General features: G+C 38.3%; 1 protein-coding gene and 1 long non-coding RNA gene across 4 annotated transcripts in view; one reads left to right on the top strand and one right to left on the bottom strand.

The window, feature by feature from the left end:
• Positions 1–415: 415 nt before the first annotated feature.
• Positions 416–21242, bottom strand: LOC112843291 (uncharacterized). Its single transcript, XR_003215537.1, has 2 exons — positions 20850–21242; positions 416–603 (listed from the first exon to the last, which is right to left on the bottom strand). It is a non-coding gene; the product is annotated as an uncharacterized LOC112843291 (long non-coding RNA).
• The window catches only part of LOC100697510 (TOX high mobility group box family member 2), an 81082-nt gene continuing 78959 nt past the window's right edge, over positions 19172–21294 (top strand). The window contains exon 1 of one of the 3 annotated variants that reach the window (XM_005478254.4): positions 19172–19847. In XM_005478254.4, the coding sequence (XP_005478311.1) occupies positions 19743–19847 (105 nt within the window). In that variant the 5' untranslated portion in view covers positions 19172–19742. The remainder of the gene's footprint in view (positions 19848–21294) is intronic. The other 2 variants (XM_003444796.5, XM_005478255.4) reach the window with 2 other exon arrangements.

The raw sequence follows: 21294 nt of genomic DNA on the forward strand, positions 1-21294 counted from the left end.
TAACATAAAAAAAATTCGGTTTACATGCCAAAGACATCCATCGGCGATAAAGTGTGTGAAATCAATATTCTTCAGCACCAAAATACTGAATTGCCTTTGTTAATATTATTTAATGACAACAAAAATTTAACTGCTGGAAATGATCAACATGGTTCATACCAATCGTGTTTAAAGCATTCAAAGAAAACTCAAAGTCCTCTCAGAGAACTGAAACCCTTTTTTTGTTTGTTTTTTAAATGTTTCTTCCCACACAAAATCCAGACTTCCCACACAAAATCTCTTGGATGCCGACAGTAGATGTGATCATATGCGGAAAAGAAGACAACGCTGGTAGAGAACAAGGACACACGAGTGAGCTGTATGCAGAGTGTGAGTGAGAAACAGCGATGGAAAAGAAGGCCTGATCCAAGCCTTATGATGACTGCTTACGCCCAGCAGGAAGTCTTTATCCTCCTAAATATTTAGTAAGCACCTGATTCTCAGCTGACAGTCCAGACCTAGCCATATTAGGTCAGGGGCATCACAAGACTTGATCCTCCACCAGCTGCCAGAAGGACACACTTCAACAGCTCCTCTCTTTTTCTGTCAGCTACTCAGGTACACCTGCAGGGAGGAGATTTTATTTTTTATTAAACTTTTTTTTTTCTGCACAGAACCAGATTATCTCTGAAATTGATGGAAGATATGTCACCTGTAGATTTGCAACAAAAAAAAAAAAAAGAAAAAAGAAAGAAATCCTTGGTTTGCTGATCAAACAAATTTTAATCCAAAGCACTACAGATAATAACTCTGCCTAAGTTCTATCAGTAAAGCAGGAAAAAGACATTTCAGCCTAACAGTGGACACACGGTGGTTAAAAAGGGACGCGTTATACCGCAGATGTTAATTGGATTTTTAAAGGTCAGGTCTCCAAAGTTGCATTAAAAACACTTACTTCAAGTGGTAATCAGGTTTTGAGATTTATGACTGAGATTCAAGCAACATGTGGTGCAGTTTTGATCTGAGCCTCTTTCTTCCAAAGAAGTAGTCCCTGCTGAGAGCACTCAGTGAATTATTCAGTGTTGCTGGGACAGGTCCTTTACTGTTGAATTTTTACAATGCAGTGTTTTAAAGACACCACAAACATCAATTCAATTAGTTCACGCCTACACTGGAAACTGGCACTCTTTCCTGAATGTAGCCGATCAGGCTGAGCAACTGCAGATGTGCGCTGTGACAGAGCGGCGTCTCTTCCCAAGAGTGGGAAATCAGAGGACCAAAAAACAACAGAGACAGAGAGAGAAAGAAGTAAACTAATGGAAAACAAAAAGGTGACCATACAAACATTGTTTAACGATGGAGTGAGCTAGGCAGTCAGCCAGAAATCCTGCATGATAGCTAGATTCATTATATCTGGCAACACAGCAAAGCTTAACATCATGAAACACTGGGCCCTGAGTTTCAGCCATCAAGAATGTTACCAAGCATGCAGTCAAAGTGAGCTCATGAAATGGCAACTAAAGGTTATTAACAAACTGCCTGAGGTGCCGCCGACCTTGTGGTAGAAACTATTCAGCTTTGGAGCACACTTCTCACTTTTTATCACTTTTACCAGCAGGGTAGCCAGTTTGGTATGAATTGAGTGATTTTATTTGTGATCTAATAAGGCACAACCACACATAACTTTCTACCATTTACTGGGGTTAGAGTCTTGTGTCTGAAAATGTTATATTATATTACAGACACTGTAATAAAACTGCTTAGGTTTAGGCAAGGATCGGTTAAAATGAAGTATTTTACAACATTAAATGCATGTTAAGAATCTCTATTTTCTAGGAGTGAAAATCACATTTTACATACAGTCATTCACACAACCACTATAGGCCATTTAATTTTGAAATATCATCCTTTATTTACCCAGGTAAAAAAAAGTCTGATTGATATTAAAAATCTCCTTTTCAAGAGAGATCAGGTGAAAAAAAAAAAAGGGCAGCAGAAATTATTAATACAACAATAGGTTTTAATAAGCTGCTTGGTCAAGCGACCTGTGGGATTTTTTTTCTACTTCTTTTGAGGACCTTCATTTTCAAAGGGCTCAAAGTAGGGCAGATGAGTCGAGAACTGAGGAGGAGAGCAATTCCAATTTTAACCCAATTCAAATGGAACATTTTTATTTTTTTATATATAATATTTATTTTTGGCAGAAATATTTTTGAACTATTCAAACAGGATAATTGTATTTAAAAGAAACAGACTGCAAACAAAACATAGGGAAGTCTGGTTAAGTGGTCTTCCATTAAATACTATAAGCAGTTTTCCAGTGCAGGTGTTACCAAACTAAAGGGGAACTTATTTTTAACATTATTTCATATCTAGGGAATAATATTTAGTCAAATAAAAATGAAAACTGAATTAAACTGAGCTGAATTGACTTGGCTAATGACAATAATAATAATAATGATACACTCGCACTGACACCATAATGCAGTAAATGAATGCCTTTTTAGTTGTTTTTCTTCTTCACTTTCACATATTTCATGATGTAACTACATTTAAAGTACTACAGAATAGCAGAATCACTATACAGTGATGCCATTGTTAAGGTGTCCTGGGTATAGTAAGAGTACTGTGTGATTCCCACCGCTACAAACAGAATCACACTATAATTGTAGACTACTGGTGAGACTGCACTGACATCACAGGGTGTTGTTGTTTATGTGGTGTGACCTTGGTAAGCGCTATAGCTTTGCTCAGTTATTTTTAATATTGCTTCAAAAATGCGTGAGAGCTATTGATTATAATAGGAAAGGTGCCCACAGAGACTAGTTATAAATATGGCCCAGAATGTTGTGCTACACCCCTGCTCAGCCTCACCGAGCCATTGATGCACTGTTTAGACCAGTGACAGCCCTCTCATTTATTAGGCACCTGTGTTGTCATGTTGTTGCGTTCCAGCTCTACTAAAACATACTAAGATCTTACCAGTGTGGTGTAATTCCATCAACCAGTCAAATACATGCAAGCACAAAATTCTGGTAGATTACTTTTCAATTTCAAAACAATCTTTCTGCTGTGTTTTGCAGTCACTGTAACATGATACTCACCAGTGGCAAATTTCAGGAGCTGTAAAATACCATCTACAAACCTTTGTCTTATATAGAAATGTTTCGGTCCTCATACTGGTGAACATATTTATGATATCTCTCACCTGGCTTGGATTCATCAGCACAGAAATCTGCTGCAAATGGTTGATTTCACTGTCAGGATCATGTTGTAAACTTATTACAGTTATTCAATCTTGGACACTAGACCCTCAAATCTATCCAGTTATCACCAAAAATGAACAGGAATTGATGGTAAAACTGCAGGAGACCAGTAAAGACAAACCCTTCCTTCTGCCTACCTTCACTCACATTGTCTCTAAGGAAGAAACTGGTGGGGGGGGGCAATGCATGGTTTCATTCATCCTATATGCATAATGCCTTGCGTGGGTGTTCACCTAACAGATGGACACCCTGATCTAAATTATAATCAGGTTATCCAGTGAGAAGATGAACTGCTCATCACTGATGGACATGCAATTTGCATAAAAGTGCACACTACCTTAAACACCCCCATCGCCTTTGACATACGCCTTCACCTCGTGTTTCTTAGGAAAGCGTATCGCCAAAATCACACAAGACAAGACAACAGGCAGGTGAAAAAGAGAGAGACGCAGAGAGAGGAAGAGAGAGAAAATAATTCACAAGTGTTGTAAGGAAGCAGTTCGCTTCTCTTGTGCCATTTGCTTTTTCATAAATACCACAGCTCTGAGTGCTGTTAATGCTTTGTGAATCACTTTGTTCTTGTTTGCCAGACAGTGTTCAGAAACAGCCTCTGGGGCTTGTCTACAGTCAAACAGGCTTTTCTTTCGCTTTCTCTGTTTTCTGTCATTTTTAAGTGATTGTAGACAAGGGTGAGGAATGTCAGCAACAAGCACCCGCACAGAAGTGTGTGTGTGTGTGTGTGTGTCATGTGTTGATGCTGGTCTGTTCTGGCACATGTAAGAGCTGTCACTTTCCTTTTCAATCACAACATCTTAAAAGTTTCCAAACTTGCAGGAAGAGGTAAAAAAAAATCTCATCTCTGACCAGAGTTTTCAGAAATCTTTGCAAAATGTTACTTCAAATCTGAACAAAAAGAAATTACAAAGTTGATGCTGGAATCTGTTAATATTCATTAAAAACATGCATCACAAAATAAAAAATGACAAAGAAAAAAAAGCTTTTTTTTTGTTTTATTTTCTTAGTTTCCTGTGCTTGCTCTTTTGTATCATAATGGCTGCATTTTCACAATGTTCCCCACCATCTGTGGGAATGTGATACCTTTCTATAGCTGAGTGAAAGAAGGGTGGGGGGAGGAAGTGGTGTTCTCTAATCCCAGAATCCCTCACATCGAATCATGCAAATTTGGTGCACTTTGAAGCGAATCCAGCTCCTACCATATGCAGAGTGAAAACAACAATCTATTATGCATGCATTGCACCAAGCTTATGGTAATGTTATTTCACTGCTATTCCTATAAAGTCAAATTTGCAGATGCACCACATATCTAAAGTTTCTTTTAAAATAATATTTGTCTCATTGCGGTGTGTATTTGTGAATAACAAGTGTTTGGAGGTAGCTGCTGAGATCTGCTCGCATCTTGCTATAGAAGTGATGCTTGGAAATTCGATGGGTGATATTTTCTTCTCCTAGTCTGTGTTTGAGAGGTTGTGTGTGTATGTGTGGGGGATTTTTTTTCCCCTCTGTTCACACAGGAGTACATTCTAGATTCAAGTTATGCTCTTCAGATACAATAGCACAATTAAAAACTTCTTGCAACACAATGCCATTTGTTTTTCAAGGTTGCTGTCTCTTCTGAGCTCCAAGGAGCTTAGCATTCATTACATCCTTGTCATGTGATCATCAGACCAAGTTATCCAATCAGACAAAAAATGAAGTTAGAAATCTGCATCGACCACATATACAATTTTAATGACAAGGTATGTATTTAAGCTCCCAGGCTGTTCATCGCAACATGCTACTCTCGGCAGTCTTACATTTTTATTCCGCAAGCCAAAAAACTGTCAGAGTGCTTTGTTGCTCTCTGTCTACGGTTGGATTGAGAACACAACATCAGTGATATTTCCATTTGTTCAATGGATAATTAGGGCCCACGACATGCCAAGAATCATTTTCCATCTTGGCTCATCCTAATTTGGGGGAGGAATCATGCAAAGTGTAATTGGCAAGACGAGATGTGACTGGTGTCTCCCATGCGGATCCATGCTTTGTTACAACATGCAGTTCCTAATGAAGAGACCAGCAACTTTCTTAATTATGTTGTGTTGAAGGAAATCATATGCATGAGCTTTCATGTGGAACTAAAACTTGTGTTGTTACCTGGCAATCAATTTATATAGATAGATAGATAGATAGATAGATAGATAGATAGATAGATAGATAGATAGATAGATAGATAGACCCATCTATCTGGTTTTAGGTCACATTTCATCTTTTTTTCTCTCTCTCTGAGCTTATCTAACTTTACTAAAAGCAACATCAGCAGGTTTGAGACTGCCTGGGTCAGTGTGGGTGGTTGCTTAAGAAAGGATTGCATACCACTGAAAGGACACACACACATATAGGCAGACAAGCACACTTTGCGGTGTACCTGTGGCAGTACTGTTATGAAAAATGACAGGGTGTCAAACAGTTTCTTGTTGATTATGAAACCTTTTCACAAACTGAAACAATGGCATCCTGCAGTTCTGCATGTGCCCAAACTTTGTACATACACAGTGAGTGCTGAATGTCAGTGAATGTCTCTACACAAGCACTGCATATTGATTTGGTTTGAAATGTTTTCATTTTTCTTCCAGTGTTGGGGTTACTTTAAAAAAAAATCAGTTTTTTTCTGACTGAAAAATATCTTCATATTTCAAACTGTCTGACAGTTCTAGTGTGATTCAGCTCTTTATTCAAGTTTAGAATAAAAGATATTGTTAAACCACTAAATCTTAAAAGTTTCTTTTATGTCTCCATCATTTATGCAAATCAGCCTGACTTATTTGGCATGCTAATTAAAATTTGTTGGCATAAACAGTATCGTAATTTGGTGTTACGGTACTTTTTTATCTTTATAATTTTTTTTTTTTTCAAGCTCTCTGGCTTTGAGCAAAGTATAGCTGCACAGCACTGGTTTGAAATGACTAGGCCACCAACGGGTCAAAGTGATTTACATGTTAGAGGTTACATAGAGCTCTGGTGTGTAGAAAGCATATAAGAAAACACTAGAAAACAACAGCCACACTCGCACATCCATTATGCACTCAAAGCCCTATGGCGTAAGTGTACACCTTATAAATCCACAGGATTTGGGGAATAAAATTGTTAACCTACTGTTGAGAGTGAGTGTAGCTCTGCAGGGGCAGCTGCATATCATGCAGGATGAGAGGAGGGACGTGGGGTGGCTTTATCACTCAAACTGGCCTCATGGAGCCCGGTACTCTCTGCCAGCCAGACTCCAAGTTATTCTATGCCAGTGGAGCATTGATTTTCCACACTGTTAGCTCACATTATTCCCCCTTTCCTCAGAGGAAAATTGCTGGGAAGAAAAAAAAAAGGACTCCCTGTGATCGATTGGTCCACTGCGCTACTGTATTCAGGTTACAAACTGAGGGAGATGAGGGAGGGGGGAGAGCAGGGTGGAAGGGATGAAGGGAGGATGAAGATGGTGTAAGGAGGGCAGTTTGCATATTAGTCTTACTGATGTAAATATGGGCTATAAAACTAGGACTGGGGAAAACCTGAAATACTGCAGTGTATAAGATTTATAAGAAGGCATTTATTATTTTGTATTTTTATAAATAATATTATATATTATTACTGAATAAAAACCATAAATTCTGCACATTTGTATGTAAAAATCAATGCGTTATTAAGTCTTTTGCCAGAAACCTTACAATGGCCGTTTTAATACACACAGTCAGTTTCAACCTTGGAGCCTCCTTTTACTGGTTCCTTTTAAATGGCCTTAAATTAAAAAAAGAAAAGAAAAAAGTTTCAGCTTGAATTTATCTAATAAATTGATGTAGCTCTTGATACTCAGAGATCTTAAAATATCTGTTGCTGTAATCTTCAATGAAAAGACTTCATTTTTGGCCACAGACATGTTACATGAATTATCCAAAAATACCAGATATCCAACAAGCAACGGAACTGAAGAAAAACATGGCAACAAAGCCCATCGGCTATACAGGGATGGTATTAAAATAGCTCATGCCATCAACAGCCAGTCACTCAGGCATTTATTAATAATAAATAATGCTCTGTCTTCCACTTAGCCATTGCCTCCACTGGTTTTAAATGGTATACATTTTCATTAATGTCAGTGGGTTCTTCTTTATTGTGCCATCTTGCATGTTAGGTGAGCCATTCTCCCAGCCTTTTAAGAACATTATGTTAGCAGCAATGCACATGAACTCATTTTCTCATGATGGATGGGAAGGATGAGGAGAGGTAGAATGGCCCATACAGCAGCTCAGGCTTGAGCGTCACAACAGGAGCTTCGTGTGGTTTTTAGCATTAAACATAGTGTTGTGTTTGACAGTCAGCCAAACACAACACTTTGGTTGAGACTGAATCTCAGTGAAAATTATTTAGTTGTTTATTTATTGGACTGATGTGAGGGATGCAGTCTAATTTGCAGAGGTCTCAGCTTAAAAATATCAAACTTTCCAAAGCAGTGCACTACAGTGTGAGTAGATTCAAATATGCATATTAATCTATTAATAATTATTCCACAATGTTACCGCTGTGTTGGCAAGAGTCTCAGACATAGATATCTCATAAACAAATTAAAACTAAATAAACTATTTTTTTGTTTAGACAGCATTATAGGTAAATTAGAGAGTACAGAAAATGACTGTAAATGAATGTTATTACAAAGATAGGCACAATGTCCACATGGGGTCATGAGTAGGCTAGCTTTGCTACCACAAGGGAAACTATATGTGAAGTGTGCATTTTAATACTACAGAAAATGTATTTTATCTTATTTTTAAAAAAAAAAAAAATTCTAGCTTTGCGAGAGTGTGTGGTTTTGACCACATAAAATCAGGCCACAGTGTTGTACTCAAGGTCTTGCTTGGATTACAACCATGCAAAATCAAGAACTGAATAACAAATCCAAAAAGAAGTGCAAAAAACTGCAGTTCCTTCAGTGGCCACTTGAGGCAAACTGCACAGACAGAATAAAAGATGGACTTCTGTGACGTTGCCCACTGGTTTCTGAAGTCCCGCTTGAAGCCTTTGGATGAGCATTTCCACGGTTGATGTCTTGGTTGCAAAAAACAGATGTGACGAGCTGTGCTGGGTTGAACACAAGTATCTTGCCAGGTCTCTCTTGGAAATGAGATTTTAAATCTCAATGAGATTTTTACCTGAATAAATAAAGGACTAATAAAAAAAAAAAAAATCTCATTACTGTAATCACATTACATTTTTGAGTAATACACTAAACCAAATTCAGTAATAACATTCCAGTTACAAATTCCCGTTACTTGCATTACAAACGTTCTTCAGTTGTCTGTACGCTAGGCACACAGAAAGAAAAACCTTATAACTGTTTTTTGAGTAACAACTGTAACAATTGATTAAACCATCGCAAAACCAAATTTTACAAAATAGACTTAATTTACTAGTTAATACGAATATAATATTTGAGCCCAAATACTCATCACAAAACTGTTTGCAGTTTATAGTTTTCTGGGGAGCAAAACTCTTTGTGCAGCAAAAGCTATCGCCATCTGGTGGCCTTCAGAGATGATGCAGATTTTAGGCAGTAATGCTCAGCTTTACTTTAAAGTATTTTAGTTTTATGTTACTTTAATCACTAAAGAGCAGGTATCTCTGTATGTGTGCAGTGCATCCATACGTTCTATGTATATGCTTGCTAATCTTATCTTATCAACCTTAGCTAACAGCTTAGCGGTCCCCACTCCAAATGTCCAAATGTGGTCACTACTGCTGCCATTGACCATAAAGCTAAACTTGAAATCTCAAAAAGAGACTCAAACTAACAGGGAGGTCATTGTGTCTACATCTATCTTTTACATTCAGCCTATGGTTAAGACTTACATAAACATTTGATGTTGTTTGATTGAGATTTCCTGTTGCAATGAATAAATCAAGTCACACATTTTCTGTCAGTGATGAGGTAGCACCTTAATACTTGACTGAGCAGCATGTCATAAAGATTACACTTTAAATCTTAAACATTGCTTTTATCGAGGCAGAAAGTACACATAGTTTTCTAAAAGCCAAGGAAATTTGTAAAATTGTGTCCAAGAGTATTGCTGAAGATCACCAGAAGATATTAATATTTTAGTTTTGAATGTTAAAGTCAATCAACGTGACAGGAGTAACTCTAAAATATGTAATGTACCTTTAAGCTATAAGATTGTTACGCACATAAAGTTAAATAAAACTTTATAGAAACATTTTTCTCATGAATAGTTAATTTAAATAAGTTATCTTTAGGGTTCCTCGAAACATTGCCAGCTTTATCTCTGTAAGTAACCTCGTTAAGACCAAGATTGTCAGTGTATGCAAATAATTCATTAAAGTTCACGCTGTTCCAGTTATTATCTCCAGACACAACAAAAGCTAAATTTAATCTCAACTTGATCTAAAAGGCCAATAATCATTGTTTTCATATTTATCTAAATGGGGTAGTCCCTTCTTTTGGGGGCCAGGATGGGTGATAAGCATTGTCACTTTAATTACATCAAAGTAAATATTTCATATTGGCCAAATCAGATCTTGTGGCTGAAACATTCTTGTAAATGGAATTTTATCTGTAGCTCGGGACCATTAGTGGCACTGAGTTCTGAGGCAGCCTAGAGGATGGTAATTAAGTCCACTCAGCCGTGACTAAACATTTTTGACATTTTTCCTAGTCTGGAATGAACTGTCAGTGTGCAGAGAGAGTAACCATCTTGTCACTTTGTGTTTGTATAAGAATAGCAGAAAGCTGGGTGCTGCGCTGCGAGTCCAGAGTTTCATATCCGACATTTTTCATTATCTGAAAAAAAGAGGGAATGAAATGCAGAAAAAGGGGGAAAAAAAACTGCAGTGCCTTAAACATGGGTTTTTCTGTCTTTTTCCCTCTGTGTGTGCGTGTATGTGCACGCGTGCACGTGTGTATACGTGCGTGCGTGTGTCTGTGTGCGAGACCGAGATAGAGCGAGAAGAAGAGACAGACTGTAACCCATTTCTAATTCTAACTTGCTTCATTTCAAAACAGTGCTGAGGGAGGAGCAGCCTAAAATACTGTATGTGTAAAAATTCTGAAAAATGTTTTGAGCTCAGTCAATGCAAAGAAAAGTAGGGCACATTTGACTTTGCTTTGCATCATGGTTTGCTGATGGATCAAAGCTGTCAGTATAGCCCAGTTTCTCATGGGTGCTTTTGTTAGATTTCTTCTGTATTCATTTGGACCTTCAAGGTGTGAGTTAGCCTGTGTGCATGTGTCCGTGTGTGTGTTTATGCGTGAGTACGTTCATTAACTGAAACTAAGGTCGATTTCAACAAAGTTACTGCATATTGTGGCACATTTTGCATCTCATTTCAGAAAGGTACCAGGGTACTAATATGTTTCTCCTCTTGTGCTTGCAGATATAATGAGTTACAGTGGTATCGAAGACAAAATCCAGAGATAACAAGGTGACTTTGAACTTGCCTCTGAAGATATTCCACTGGCATCCTTAAGAAGAAGAAGAAAACAAGCAATGCCTTAATAGCCAATACAAGCATTCCATCAACTTTGGTATGCTTGAGTAAATTGAATACCCCTGCTTTGCCTTTTGTTCTAGAAAATGCATCAAATTGATTGAAAGAAGCAATTACGGTTCCAGGGAGCAGTATTGATTTTATGAAAGTGTGCAATTACTTTAATTGGAATAACCGTGTCTCGATTAGATGTTTGTAGTAGACTATGTTCAAAAAAATGTCTGCATTGCATATAGTTATTTTGATTTTGAGCAAATTCCATTTCCAGTGCAATCCAGCCTTTGTGCCTGATTAGCCTGGTTATTTTGACATATAAGCATTTTTCTTGGGATTCAAAAGATATTCAGTCAACATGAGTTCAGTGGTAATGAAAGTCGGTGGGAACATAAGTGAAAATTCTTATCATTGTCATATAAGTACAATACTGGATATGATTTTTGCATCACAGCAGAAGCACACTGTGCTGTGAAAGTCTCGTATGAGCAAATGAGAGCTGTGTTTTATCCCTCGGTGTGTTGGTTGCCAGGTACGATTGCAATGCATCTTCTCTTCCAGCAATGCTAAGTTAGAAGCAGTAAAAAAGGGGGGAAATGAACAGTGAAGTCAAGCCTTAAATCTGGCTGCATACCATGTGACCTGACATGGAGCAACCAAATGAAAGAGAGAGACTGAGAGAAAGAGGGAAAAAAAAGTGAAAGAGAGAGAGAGAGAGAGAGGAGGGAGAGAGCAGAACCCCCATAAAACCATCACTGCTTTCAGTTCAAATAGGTCCTATCATCTCCATGACAACAGTCGTAATGGTAACATGGAAATATATTAATGTAAAACCATGGCAACGTTCTCCAATTGAATTAAGCAGCACCTGTGCACATTACAGAAGAAGATAAAAGACAAAAGGAGCCAGTTCCTGCTTGCCAAGCAGCTGTGGCTTTCAGACCTTAAAAACCCATCTACATTTCCTGAACACATTTGTTTTCCAATGTTTCTCTGCAGCAAATTACCGTAGCGTTGAGCAGTTTTTAAGGCTTTTCTGCCCTATTTGTGCAAACAGATGAGAAACTGGATAATTGTGTTTCTTTTTTTTTTCCTTTTTTTAAACCATAGAGAATAAGCCCAGCTCCTCTGCCAGAGTGCTGTAGCAGGATTAAGAGTATATGTTGTTTTGTTTTTTGTGGGGGGGTTTTCACCATTAAATCACATAATGGTGGGGCAATCATTCGGATAGGTATAAGGGCACGGTGTTTGTGCACAAAGAGACATGTTAGACGCACAAACTCGGTACACTGTGCTCCCTTTCATTCAAAACACAGAGTGTGAGAGAGTGAAAGTGCTTGTGTTCTGCCTTCTTTTCTGTGAGCTGAGCTAAAAAGAAAAAACATTATCTACATCACCATGCCATCAAATCTGATGGATTTTATCCCATCCCACCCCTCCACCCTGCTCCCCCTCCCTCTTTCTTCTCCCTCCTCCTAGCCTCTCTGTTCACTGGTAATGGCAATGTAGCATTCTCTCACCCTTGAAAATATGAGTCTCTGTGTTTGTTTGTGTCTGTAAAAAAAAAGGGGGGGAATAAAGAAGGGGTGAGGCTGGTGAGGATACACAGCCTAAGTGAAATTACTCTTAAAAGGATATTGTTGTTCCCTGAGTGTTGAACAGTGTGTTCAACGGCCATATTTTATTCATGCGAGCAGTCAAGTCCAACAGAGAGACCCATACAGTACACGTACTTTGACTCAACTCTGTCTGTCTTTGGAAGAAAATCTTCATCCTGTTGCGAGGTAGCGTCGATAAAACTCTAATCTACAATCTCTCAAGGGATCCACCGACAAACTATGTTCTCCATTCTGCTTTCCAGTGTGCAACAATGCCACTCCTACCAGGCTGACAGAGCTCCATTCTGTCATTACTAAGTGTGTTTAGACATGATAAGGCACTCAGGCCTCCCTACAGGCACCTTCGCTACAATAGGTCAAAATTACATAACAGATTCTTTCAAATCACCCAGGTGTTTAATGCTGTCAAAAAGGAATGGTGGGGTTTAATAGCACATCAACACTCAGCGAGAATATAGTCCTGATTGGCTTGCTAGCCAACACAAAGCACACCATTGTGTGTCCACTGCAATAAAACCTTGGTTTGACTTAAAGCATTGTACAGTGATGCATAATTGCAATGAGGCAATGAGCAGTAACCTTTTCAGGAATTTAACCATTTTACCACTTTTTTTCTGCATATTTTGTAATCACAGTCATTTCTCTCTACATGAATCTTCTTGCAGAGTCGCACTATAATATTATTGTCCCTTTAAAAAGGCTGACGTGAGAAGGCTTTGGGAACATAGCCTTGAACTGTGAGCTAAACTGACTAACTGTTTTGTGTGTTGGGTAGAATAATAATTTGAGCTTCTTTCATTCAAGTTCCTGGCAAAATTTAGCTGTGGATTTAAAATTTTCCTTTGGACAAAATGTTTTGTCTATAAAAACAAACAAGGCCACATTTAGAGTAGTCAGTGTTTCATAGTGAAGAAATATGTTACCTACAAAATACAGGATTGCTATGAACTGCTATAGTACAAATAGCTTTGTAGTTAAATTGCTTTACGGACACTTGTATGATCATTTTAATCACTAGGAACATTTTAACTCCTGCTAACAAAAACATATCCTGCTTGATGCTAAAGCAGTCCTCCCACTCTAGTGTTTTAAGTCTGCAAAGTTACAAAGACATACTGGATGTACTAGTTTTTCCCAATCTAAAAGCTAAAACATACAAGAAGAGCTTGTATGATGTAGGCTAAATAAGTGAAATACTTTCCAATTATCCAGCGAATAACAGAATCTCTTTTTGATTATTTGTAATATTTCCTGATCATCCAGTAAACAGTACCTTAAAACCAATATACTCTAATTGAAATTGTCACTTCTACCACTGTTTTTATTAAAAAGCACTTGAGTTTGGAAAATGTTTTATACATAAAAAAAATACTTACTTGCTTACAAAAAAATAAGTACACGAAATAAAATAAAAATCTGAAACTATTTCGACGTGTCCTATAAATTTGTGGTGTTTTTCTTATTTCAAAGCTTACAGGACCTGGATAAGGCCAGTGCAGGCATCATACTTCAACCCAGATAAAGATCAAGTATGCTTCATTTAATCAGTGGCTGGAACATGGAAACAAAAGAACTCCTTCACTACCGTGCACGATAGAGATTACCTAGAATCTGCATTAAAAATTCATATAGTTATTTATTGCTTTACTTACTTACTTCTATAGAAATTTATGGTTGTTCCATATTATACATATACAGATCTAAATAAATTAAGAATACCAGTATCTGTTATATGATATGAAATGATACAAATATAACATGTTAACACACTCTTTGTAAATTCAAAAAAAATGCATTGACAGAAAAATACAATGTGTTTATCAGTTATTATTTCTGCATGAAAAGATGCATGAATCCAAATTAGCCTATTTTTTCTTTCTCTTATTTTCTCCCACTTGATAAAAACCATATGTAATTTGAGCACTCAAAAAGCATCCTAATTGCTCATCTGAAAGGGACCATGATTGGATGCTTGAATTTCTTTATATAGAAATGACTCATAATATCTCCGCCTGAATGACAAACAATTTTCACTGTCAAATGATGCCGTGTGCCACGTTGATTAGAAGTAAGAATAGGTCCTGTTTTCCTACGTGTGCACAAAACATGCACTCGCTCATAGGTATCAGATAAGATATGTCCATAAAAATAAAAATCTTGATCGAATGTCGCCAACTTGTTGTGATCGCGCATACTAAACACATGCAATCAAAATAACACACTTTTTTGTTTTTATTCAGACACTGTTGGCCATTTTTAATGATGTGAAAACACAGTGAAGTAAGCTCCTGCAGACTTACAGTATGTTCTTACCCAGAATGAGAGCTGCAATGCTATAGGCAATTAGAAGACTCTTAAATTTCCTTGAAATTAAGTGCTAAATGAAACGTGGTCAGACTGACAAGTCTGTTCTCTTTCTCACTGAGCTTCTCTGTCTTCCTGCAGCCATTCATGCAGAGGGGAAAAAGGTATACATGTCTCTTTTACCAAATCAAGAGTCAATGCATGTAAGCCCTGTGGTGATTTTCCTTAATTATGCTTCAGGCTGATTTGCAAGGTGGATGACACAATGAGGACATGATGTCAGTCAAGTAATATCTCAGCATTTTCCTCGCTGCTAGTTCAGATTTACAGGCACTGTGTCTGTTATTGAGGGAGCATTTTCCTTGTATGAAGTAAGTCAGGAAAAACCACACATGGACTTAATCTTTTAGTGGTTCGGATTTTAAAGGCTTAAAGTCCAGCAACAGACTGTGGGAGCTGACCTCTGGGGAAACTAGGTCATGACCTCCTTGTCTGCAGAGCTGCACTGAGGACAATATACCACCACCTCTAATCTCTTCTGTTTCATAATGCATGGTTAAAGTTATATTCACGACAGATGGAAAATTACCCATCATTCTTTTGTAAATGAATTATTAACATATTACTTTATCTAATGTTTGTACACTTAGATCAGGTTGTTGACACACTCGAGACACACTGCTGGTTCCCATGCCCTACTATAATAACCCAGGTCGGTGCAACCTGACAAAGGGGTCAAAGGTCAGCACTCCTGGACAAACTGTTTCCCCTTAGGTTTTCCTTAGGTGACTGAGAGTTGCAAATAATAGTTAAACTCACGGCACCAGGGAAAGTAATTGTTTATATTCCTACTCCTTTCTTTTGAAAGAAGAGTAATGACATAGGTCCATTAACAATTTATGAAATGATTCTCAGTAAACTAACAACCTTTCGAATGTATCCCTCAGCCCTGCGATGAATTTAACTGGACGTGCCCTGAAGGCATTCATGAATTTGCTGTTATTTATTATGGAGTGATGGCAAGGCAGGTATGGGAGTAGGTAATGTGTTGTTTGGAAGAAGCTGTATATACTGTAAGGTTTATTTAATGCTCATAAATGGCAGACTAATCCTTCCTGGTTAATGTGGAGGAAGTTGTGTTAATATTGTTTGTGTCAGTAACATAGATACATATCTTAACAAAGCTGCCATTAGGTACGTAGTTTTCATGAACAGAACTAACTAGTACAAGTGAAACATGCACTACTCTGGGTTTGTCATATATACACAAGTTCATATGAAACCAAAATCAGAACAATCTTTCCTACACAAAATGGCATGTAGGTCATTCCTTGTTATTTCAGTTTCCTTATATCTAAATGATTTTTAAAAAAACAAAAACAAAAAAACAAAACAAAATCCAACAACCTCAAATTAACTTTTTTAAAAGAAAAAAAAAAGAAATTAGAAATCATGCTCTCATGTGGTATAATTCATTCAGCTGCATGCAAATGAATGTTTATTTCTAATCTTATTACTTAAAAGAATTATAATAATTTAAATTCCCCTGAAAAATACATGTAGTCACACGGCCGAAGTGCTAATGTGCTGCTTTATTTAAAATGAGGTGAAGGGCTACCTGCTAAGAATCGTGTGAGTTTACATCATGTAAAAAATTTTTAGATTCAATGCAAAATAATCACTGGAAAAAATTTTTTTAAACACACTTCTTTCAGATCACCTACATTTACCCCCACACGGCTTTCTGCTTGACAAAAACATTGTGCAATTTCCTTCTTTTGTGCGTCGTTTTATGTAGCAGTTATGAAGCAAGTCAATGTAAAAAATAAACAAATGATAATAAAAAATGAGATAATTCAATAATACTAAAGGGCTAGTTAAGAATCAGAATGTAATAAGTAACAACAGATAGATTATTTGTTTTGCTAACACAATGAGGCTGAAGAGGTGAAAAACACACACTCTATAACCATTCCCATAACTTTTCTGTGCCTTTTATTCCAGCTTTACCTCTGACTTACTTCCTAACTACTATACTGCCTGCTTCTTTATATATTATTTTCTTGTTAGTGCATATCTCAACTATTTATCGTTTTCTTTGCCAAGTTTTGTTGCACTCTGCAGTGTGCTAAGAGTTTTGTAACTGAAATTCATCAGCAGCTGTGTATGCATGATTGTTGACAGAGAAGCTAGATTGCCAAATTCCAGATAAATTGCATATTGCTCGAATCTGTGACTTTATTTATGAATGCTAGTTTAATTAGTAGAGGCTATCACTGACACGTGTAGCTTCACTTCACTGTATGTTTTACACTAATTTTGAAACTCCTTTAACAATGTATGAATCCGCTTAGATGTTTAAAATGGATATGATACATTCGAAACTGTGAAAAGTCTGATGCAGAAGGGGGGAGGGAGGGTATTCAGCAACTGCTCAAAGTGAAAGCGAAGAGAAGAATTTCAAATTTGAAGTTATCTTGTCCCAAGTTGAAATCTTGTCACAGTCTCCTTGAGAATAAACTGATATTGAGCATAGCTACATATACTGGCCTAGCCACTATAAATATTACACAGGTTCACTTTCCCCTGCCCATGCTGGGTCTGAACAGTTCTTTCAGTAAAGAAGAAGCTCAGAAAGGTGTAACGCAGCTAAAGAGTGGCTTTGCAAAGACACTGTTCTTTTTCATAATGGCAACTTTGTAAGTCATATTTTAATGACTTCAAGTGTTGGAGGCTTGCCTGAATATTTTCTACAGTAACTTGGAAACAGGTTTTCAGCATCCACATTTTTTGGCTATTTAGCTGTCCAAGGTCACTGAAATATCACACGCTGAATCTGTTTTGAGATGATTTTCAGTTTAAATTAGCACGGTCCTCAGCAGTTCTTTTGTTGTTCCACGCTTTACCCAAATCAGGCATCATTTCTGCAGAACGAACCGAAAGCCAAATTATCTTATCTACCTTTCATCTTCCAAATTTTTTCATCTGCATCACATTTTATTTGAGATTAAAGTAGGGCTGTGTCTTTGTGCAGCACTAATTGCCATAGAGCTTCGGTAATTAAAGGACAATAAAGCCTTAGTAGTAATTAGTTTCTCTTGTTTGGTTGCTAGCCCATCAATTGTGCTTCAATAATACTGATCATTAGCATGCGCCTGGGCAGTGAGGGATGCTGGGAAAGGAGCCCTGCACACACAGCACTCCACATTCCATTCCCATGAAGCCATGGCACAGAGCCATGTGGTTAACCCTTTGTGTGCCGGGCCGTGGCAGGACGTGCCTACCAGTGTAGGGCCCTCACTGTTAAATAAAGAGGTTGCACTGCAGCATAATAGACCTGCTGAAATAATGACCGGCTTTTTGAATTTCAGAAGGTTGGGAACATAAGAACTGCAGTAGTGGGCAGATGCTGCTGTCACGGTTTGTGTGAAAACAATTACACCCTTCCTCTGCGTTACATGCGCCCTTATTCACATGCAGGTTCACCTAATGAAAGCCTGTCTGCAGCACTATAAAGACTGATAAAGAGTCCAGATTATCACTGTTTTAATGCAGATGCATCCCAAAATGGATCAAATTAGGTATCTTTAAAGTGAACAGCATAGCAGAAGGACTGAAGAACATTTCTGTGCAGGCACGGTGTATGGATTGTGCTGTAAACTGTGGCATAGTAATAACGCCAGGCAGCAGAAAATGTGCTCTGTTCTGTACTTTGCCTTGACATGATTGAAAGACAATGGTCCCATGGATAGGCCATTTCAACATCAAATGTGCATGCACATCACAGGGCAAGGGTGTGCTATCCATCACATTCAGTGAGCTGTCAGATACAGCTCTCACAAGCCTAGCTAGTCTCCATACACATTTGCAACTGTGTGGCAATACAAGATTAAACCTCCTTGTACTTATTCCACTCTCAGCACACCATATCTTATACACTTACAAGGCAGCATCTTTGTATTGCCTTGGTGTCTACTTTTTAATGTTTCTGGGTATATTTTTGCAAAACACTATATAGACCCTACATAGATAAACCTTTTAATCCCTGTTTCAACACCGAAAACTCTATAAAACTTTAATAAAAAACGAATACAGTAAATCAGAAGATGGGCATACATGTACATTCGTACTGCTTTGGACGGTGATGGGTCTTTATATAGGCTATAATCGAGTGATCGCGACTTAAATGCACGCAGCATATATATATATATATATATATATATATATATATATATATATATATATATATATATATGAAGTTGCTCAAGGAGCTTTACAATGTCTAAAGCAGATGAAAAATGAAAATACACAAAAAACATGATCGAACTACAGAAAGACTGTGCAATCTCCTCCCATCCGCCTTGGCACAATAACCCAAATGGAAGCCTTTATGAAGCTCTGATGGAAGCAGAGTGCGCTTTATAATGCACGTTCGTGCACACTACTACATTTCCAGCTAATCAGAAGCGCGCAGTTGCAGAAAGGAGAGCGGTTGCCAAGGCAGCCACCAATCTCCCCTCCCCCTTCTCCCTCCGTTCCTCTTTCCCGTTTATTATCGGCAGAGGTCGCATGGCAGAGGGAAGTCCAACCACTTCTGTACTGGAACCAATGCAAGAATATGCACCTCCATAACAAAGCCTGTATGGAGTCCTGAGAGCGGCGGGACAGGACAGGCTGCAGTTTTGCGGGCTGCTGTTCAGCTTTTAGAAATACCCAGTAAGACAGGATCTAAGTTGGATGTTTGCATTGTTTTGCCAGCACGTGCGTTATCAGTGAATTTGTACTCTCGCTTTTGAGTGAGTGACTGAGTGAGTGAGTGTTTCGCATCCCGGCGCGGGGCTCTGAGGAGGACTGCGCATCACTTAGAGTTGGTGCCGAAGTTCGGCCGCGAACGGATGTGAGGGAAGAGTGCGCCGAGTAAAACTCCCTCACTTCTTTTCGTCTCTCCCGCTTTGCCGCTGTGTTTGCCAGGACAATAGTACGTCAAAGACGCTGAAAGTGATTTCATGCCTTCAGTCTCGCACAGTCTGAGATGGACGTGAGATTTTATCCTGCGCCCCCGGCAAATGTGGGTTCATGCTCCCTACCGACTGATCCAAGTTGCCTGAGCTCGTTGGACTATTATCACACGAACAAGGTAAATAACTATTTGTGTAGTCTCGTGCACTGAAACGATGTCTCACCTGTCTGTCTGCACGTTCACGCAATAAAAACGCGTGTTTTGGAGGCGTTTTATACAGAGGCGCCCACTTGCTCCGAACGCACCTGGGTCAGGGTGCACTGGTTTTAATCTAGTAACTGTCACCATTTATATTACTTACTTTAGAGTTAAACCTGTAATCTTTTCTGTTTCCCTGGGGTTTTTTTTTTTTAAATGTGCAGCACAACTTTTCTTTTTTCTTTTGCAAGCATGCTTATTATGTTGTTTTCTCGGTGAAACTGCAGTTGAATTTTGCGCAAAGCTAACATTAAGTGTCCCACCCGATGTGGAATACCAGGGACTGTATAGAATCCATACTGCCCCGCTCTGCTCTGTGAATCCAACATTATCTTCCCTCTCAATGATTTCTTATGGCTTACATGGTTTTCCGCTGGGAGTTCAGCGATTAAATGGATCCGTGCCAGTAATGTACTGTTAATTACTTTGCAACGAGAAACCACAGTCTGGCTTGTACAAGTATCCCTCTTCTCTCCTTCAGTTTTGACACCCGCGCCTTTAGCCTTGTGAACTGCACTGACCCGACTGAAGGAGCAGGTGGCATTTAAAACAACATTATGAATATTTTGCTGTTTGACATTTTCCAAAACTACGAAGCAGATAAATAAATCAGCCCATGAAAGAAAGACTGAGCAGTGTAAAAACAACAACAAAAAAAGACTAAACAAAAAAACAAATCCAGAAGCTAGAAAAACACTAGAACTCCAAATGTATTCAACTGAAAAGCTGCCATGAGATAAAAACACCACAAAGGAAGAAGAGATTACAGGTGACGTACTAATAAGTACCGCAAAGTGAACATATGGCCTGTTGAAATACTAGCAAACAATTTTTAAACTGCCTAATTTACAGCTTTCGCTAATGTTAACAGCATCTCAGCCATCTGCAATCACTGAATAAGAGTTTGTTGTTTTCACTCACCGTGCTTGGAATATTACAAATCACCAGGCTCAGGATGCTGACCTGCTGCTGTATACTTCTTATAAGGCAACGGTGCTTTGGAGCTCTTTGGCTTTCTCAAATAAAACACGGCTTTCAGGTATGACAATGAGGGAAATCGTGCAAAAGACAGTTGGGGATGTTTTACTTTCACTGTGTGGGCAATGGAAAATCTTTGTAACTGACAGGGACATTCCAGTAATCAAGTGTAGGTACATAGATATAAAAACCAAACAAAAAAAAGCACCATAGTAATCCTTGTTAAGGTTTGATCACACAAAGCTCAAGTGTCGAAGACAGGTAAAACAAACTGGACTTGGTTTTCTTAAGCGCCTCCCATTTGATCACAAACAAGGTCCATATAAAGCTTTTATCGATACACCTGTGACACACAAACGGGCCCATATAACTGTCTCCTCTGCACAGG

The sequence above is a fragment of the Oreochromis niloticus genome, linkage group LG20 (genome assembly GCF_001858045.2).
Source record: "Oreochromis niloticus isolate F11D_XX linkage group LG20, O_niloticus_UMD_NMBU, whole genome shotgun sequence".
Taxonomy (NCBI): domain Eukaryota; kingdom Metazoa; phylum Chordata; class Actinopteri; order Cichliformes; family Cichlidae; genus Oreochromis; species Oreochromis niloticus.